The sequence below is a fragment of the Thunnus thynnus genome, chromosome 22 (assembly GCF_963924715.1).
Source record: "Thunnus thynnus chromosome 22, fThuThy2.1, whole genome shotgun sequence".
Taxonomy (NCBI): domain Eukaryota; kingdom Metazoa; phylum Chordata; class Actinopteri; order Scombriformes; family Scombridae; genus Thunnus; species Thunnus thynnus.
This window is the reverse complement of record NC_089538.1, coordinates 18,854,798-18,860,392: the sequence shown is the minus strand read 5'-3', so window position 1 is coordinate 18,860,392 and position 5,595 is coordinate 18,854,798. Positions and strand designations below refer to the sequence as shown.

Here is a 5,595-nt window from a genome sequence, read left to right as displayed (position 1 = left end):
GATTCCAGTGTTAGTTTTGATGTGGATGAGGCATTTATACACATGACAGACTAGAGTCTTATTATTCTGAGGCATCCAAGGGTCCAGTAACAGGCAAGAAAAAATGGTTAATGGGCTGTATTTACATAGCGCCTTTCTAGTCTTCCGACCACTCAAAACGCTTTACAATACATGTCAACATTCACCAATTCACACACACATTCATACACTGATGGCAGAGGCAGCCATTGGGAGCAATTTGGGGTTCAGTGTCTTGCCCAGTGAGGATAAATAACAGCCATTGGTGGGAATCTGAGTTGTAGTGTTAGAGGAAGTTTGAAGAATTGCAAAATTCCATTTTTCAACGGAACGCAACAAACCCAAGTTTCTGAATAAGTGGTAAGTTGCCTCCCTACCTTCCTGAAGCTGTCTGAAAAGTCCCCCACTACGTGCGAAAAGAAATCAGTTTTTAGAAGCGATTCATAAGGATTATGGAGAGAACAGACGAATGATGTCGGCTTTCTCACAGCTGCTGATAGAGGCATCAGATCAGCAAAAGCTTCTGTGTGTCATTCAGTCCCTCCAGAATTTCTCAAGGAGTTTTTTGGTGATTGTTGTAGCCAAAAATGTTTGATTTTGCAGCGGCTTTTCTCAAAAATTGCAATACAATTTGCAGTGCTTTATGTGTTCTTATTGTGGTGAAATTGCAGGAATTGAGAAAAATTGCATGCAAAGGAAAATAATACTTAAAACTTTTATTAAACTTCTACAAATGAAGAGTCATATGTAATCACTTCCTTTGATAAAAAATAAAAAGCATACTGCATATCACAGAAACACCTATATTTCAGTGCTAATGTTTTAATTGACTCTCTGAACATGAGAACAACAGGCTCAAAGTTATATAAAAAGAAAATACTGTATTTGAGTTCCATTTATAAGCCTTTATTAAATAAACTTTTACCTCAACATTAGTACCCAATAAAATCATCCAATAATGCCATTAAAATAAATCCATTATCATAAAAGTATAGTGTCTTTGTCCATCTTCTACATGAATGCACTGTCATGACATAAGTTACCACAACACAAAATGCGACAATTGGTCCAAATCACAAGCAGGCTGTTGATTTGGCCATTTCATGCAGAAAAGTTGTGGTAATTTAGCAAAATTGCAAGCTCTCGCAAATATTGCATAGATTTCTTGAATTTGCATTAACAATTGCGATTGCAAAATCATAATTTCCTGGGAGTACTGGTCATTTTGGAGTGCATGGACCAACAAATGTTTTCTTTTAATTTGGAGAACAACTCATGATCACTTGCTCTTCACTTCATGTTGGTAACATCTGTTCTTTGTATCATACTGTGGTTTAGTTCGGCTGTCTTATATGTGCATGTGTGTGTAGATATTTATGTATGTACTGTATATGTGAATGTACTTACACGTAATGTGTAAGCAGCATTTTAATGTTGCAGCTTTATAGTTCGTGGGTAGTTCTATAAGAACAACTCATATTTTATATGATGATTATATATATTTGTCTCACTATTTAATCTGCAAATCAAGAAATATTTTTACTGCTGATTGCACAAGATCAGTGTTCACTGACTCAAGTACAATTTTGAGGCACTTGTATTTTTACTGATTAAGCAATTTCCATTTTATTATACTTTATACTTCCAATGCATTTCAGGAGAAAATATTTGCTGACTCAAAAGTTATAGAAATATACAACCCCACCCCAATGCAATTACAGAGGATTGATTGAGCAATAGCTGTGTTGAATGTCAAACAATGACACAAGTCTAAAAGTCTAAAAGCCAAACAAGCATCTGAGAGGTTGTCCTTTGGCACAGTAGTGCTGTGATGTCAATGTTAATGAATTCCTCTTAGATTCTTTACAGTTGGGTAAAGGAGGCACGTGACAACACATTATCATCGATTGAACAATATAAAAGCAGCCACAGTGACCATACAAATCACAGCTTTGGAGACTGAGAAAAAGAAAATTGGTCCGCCTCCTATCCTAGCACAAGTTGGAAGCTATGGCTCAAGGTAGAGAGAATCTTTCTAATTGATCATTTTAATGAAGAATGTGCTCTTTAAGCAATGCTTGTATTTTGATAAAATACACAAGATATGACGTAGAGAAGAGGTGCATTTACAAAATATGATAATGAGAATGTTTTGTTTTATATAGAGAGAACCATGGTGGCATTCACTGCCCTGGCAGAATACGGTGGGGCCCATGGACCCTTCAACAAGGACACAACTCTGGTTTACAACAAGGTGATTACAAACATTGGTGATGCCTACAATAGCTGTACAGGTAAGATCATTATATAATTCCCCAATCATAATCACCTATTTGATTGTTTGGTTTGATCTGGTTAGTTTCATGGCTTGTCACAGTTTCTGAAGGTTTGGGTTTTATTGATAACTAGTGCAATTCTGGACCAATAAAACTTGCTATAATTTAAAACAAAAAACTTGAGTAATTAATGTTTTTCACATCAACAACAAATATTTTAACTTCATGTAAGGTGAAAGCGGTCAGTCATTATGAGATTTATTGCACAACTTGGTTCAGTTTTATTACTGCTCACATCTGCACAAAACAGCAGAGAACAAAAGATAGTGGCTAGCTGGTAAACAGAGAGCACCTAGAAAGTTAACGAAAAAAACAATATTTTCCTAAGGTGTTGATGGAGACTGAACCAGAGCTAAAAAAGGGAGTTAACATTGGACTTTCATCCATCAGATAGCCAGAAACCCAACCCAAAATAAATCTTAATACTGCTCCATGTATGCTGGATGTGTAGTACGCACTTCTTAGACATAACCACTTCACATCGGAGGCTTTTGTTTTTCAGCTTGTTGTAGATTTCTTCTGCCCCCCAGAAGCCAAACAAAGTAATTAATGCAGCTTGCATGTTACAATAAATATATAAAAATATTACCTGAAATCGATCCGTTATAAAAATGGTACTTCTATACACTTTGTAAGATTTGTATGCATTTTAGTGTTAATTTCATTTCTGATGCAATTTTCTTTGGACCAGTTCTGTGTTTTATGCGATAAAATATATAATTTCAATTTGATTCAATCATTAAGACAAAAGATTTTTTAATCCAACGTTTTTCAGAGCAAAAACCTTTAACATTCATAAAATCCCCTTTTTTTCTGCAGGCCTCTTCTGTGCACCTGTTGCAGGTGTTTATTATTTTACATTCTTCTACCACGCTGGAGGGGAACATAAGTCAAGGCTGGCCCTGATGAAGAACTGTGAGACCATTGTCATAACATCTGATCACAAAGCAGGCTGTGATGAAGCTGATAATGGAGGAAATGCAGCATTCATGCAGTTGCAGGCAGGAGATCAGGTGTTTGTGTGCCTGGTTGCAAATAATCATCTTTGGGCAGCTGAGAGACATACCAGCTTCAGTGGCTTTCTGGTCTGTCCCATGTGATAATAGATGACCCCAGAATGGTTTTTGTGTTTCAGTTTATTCCTGCCTGAATATACAGTATGTCAAAAAACATGAGATCAATGAAGCATCTACTGTGCTACCAATAAAACTCAAATTTTGACTAAAAAGGTAAATGTTACTATATTCAATCAAAATAAATCATTGAAACATTAGTCCAATGAGTCTTGACTGTTTCATTTTCAACTTCATGTCATAAAAAGTGATGAAAAATACAAAAATCTAATGATTCACAGAAGATCAACCCTTTCATTTTAGACACCCCATGAGCTTTCACCCAAACAATAACAACAACAAAAATGAGTAAAATATAAAGTTCCTTTCTTAATTTCAGCAGCTAAAATGGAACCACAACATAATCCATATATATTGCACCTATGGCATTGTTCAATCATATATAAATCTAACTTGTTGTCTGGTATCACTGTCAGTTTCCTGTTACTGAACATTTGTCAGTATAATGTCAGATTTTATTTTATGGTTTGTACACTCATCCACACGTCTCAGATCAACATACTGACAGGAAGGTTTTACATGTTTTACACTGTTTTACATCTTTTATCTCCATTGAGATTCCGAAAAAAGATCCCAAAACATAAATGCTCCATTTATTCCTGTACTATTATTTAATTGAGAGACAATTTAACATTTTCATTTTTAGAGCTTATTTTGAGGGTTGTCCTGTACTGTTATTGGTTTTGTATTCAACACATTTGCAGTAGGAGTTGAACCAAAATGATGTAAAGACCCATAAAAAGCTCTTGTAGTTACAACAATTATTCTGCTGCTTTACCTGTTTGTTTTAGTGATTAGTTTAGTAAATGAGCTATGTAATTATATATTTTAGGAAAATGAATATTATGAATAACAACAATGTTCATCATCATTTATGGTAATATTCATAATATTTTGTGTCCAGCTGTGGTTTTCTTCACTATTTTTCCTTCATGTGAGAGCTGATGTAGTTCAGGAAGCTCTTGTAGGTCATTAAATCACAAGTTTAAAGGCAGAGAGTGTTGTGGTTTCAATGATTTGTCTCTCTACAAAAATCTTTTTTTCTTCTGTATTATAGTTCAACCGGTAAACAAGAAACATCCATATTCTTATGTGAACCTGACGGTGAAATACTGAAATGTTGGACTATAAGGGAAAAGTCAGGGGATCACCACAGTCATTCATTCTTTATCATTATCTGGACACCATGAATGTCTCTGCAGAGTTTCATGGCAGTCTACCAAATAGTTATTGAGATATTTCAATCTGAATAAAAATTTCCTAATCATATGACATATGTCCTTACTTGTTTTGTGCAACACAAGAAAACACACAATTGTGTATGAAATAACAACTTGGTGTCAGCCAGGGACAGAGCATCACTACAGGTTCTATATAATTGGGTAAAGGAGGCACATGACAACACATTATCATCAATCGAACAATATAAAAGCAGCCACAGTGACCTTACAAGTCATAGCTTTGGAGACGGAGCAAAGAAAATTAGTCTGCCTGCTATTCCAACACAAGTGATCAACCAGCAGAGATGGATGCCTTCAAAGCATACCTGGAAGCTATGGAAACCCAGCTGAAGGACTGCCAAATCCAGATTGAGGAATAGAAGAGAAAAAGTAGAATGAAACTTTGTCATTAAAGATTTTAATGAAGAATTTATTAAAGAGCAACTTTTAGGTGTCCTCAGTAACTTAATGTGTGAGGAAATGATGTAGAAACTGGATTTATAAAGAATATATCAATAAGTCAACTGTGATAAATATGGATTCCAGTGTTAGTTTTGATGTGGATGAGGCATTTATACCCATGACAGACTAGAGTCTTATTATTCTGAGGCATCCAAGGGGCCAGTAACAGGCAAGAAAAAATGATTAAAATGCTGTATTTACATAGCGCCTTTCTAGTCTTCCGACCACTCAAAACGCTTTACAATACATATCAACATTCACCAATTCACACACACATTCATACACTGATGGCAGAGGCTGCCATGCAAGGTGCAAACCTGCTCATCAGGATCTAATCTAATGCACATTCACACCAACTCTCACGAACGCTGGCACAGCCATCGCGAACAATTTGTGATTCAGTGTCTTGCCCAGTGAGGAGAAATA

The 5,595-nt window shown here is 35.6% G+C and overlaps 1 protein-coding gene across 1 annotated transcript; it reads left to right on the top strand.

Annotated features, from left to right (window-relative positions):
* The first annotated feature begins 1,902 nt into the window (after positions 1-1,902).
* LOC137174670 (complement C1q-like protein 4) lies at positions 1,903-3,503 on the top strand. The gene is made up of 3 exons (XM_067580101.1): positions 1,903-2,038; positions 2,184-2,312; positions 3,174-3,503. Exons 1-3 carry the CDS (start codon positions 2,029-2,031, stop codon positions 3,452-3,454), a joined length of 420 nt encoding a protein of 139 aa, XP_067436202.1. The 5' UTR covers positions 1,903-2,028; the 3' UTR covers positions 3,455-3,503.
* Positions 3,504-5,595: the final 2,092 nt, after the last annotated feature.

What these genes read in the sequence shown, in the direction of transcription:
- LOC137174670 (XM_067580101.1), top strand. An exon ending in TGCCTACAATAGCTGTACAG is followed by an intron (nt 2,313 to 3,173) that starts GTAAGATCATTA and finishes TTTTTTCTGCAG; the next exon opens with GCCTCTTCTGTGCACCTGTT.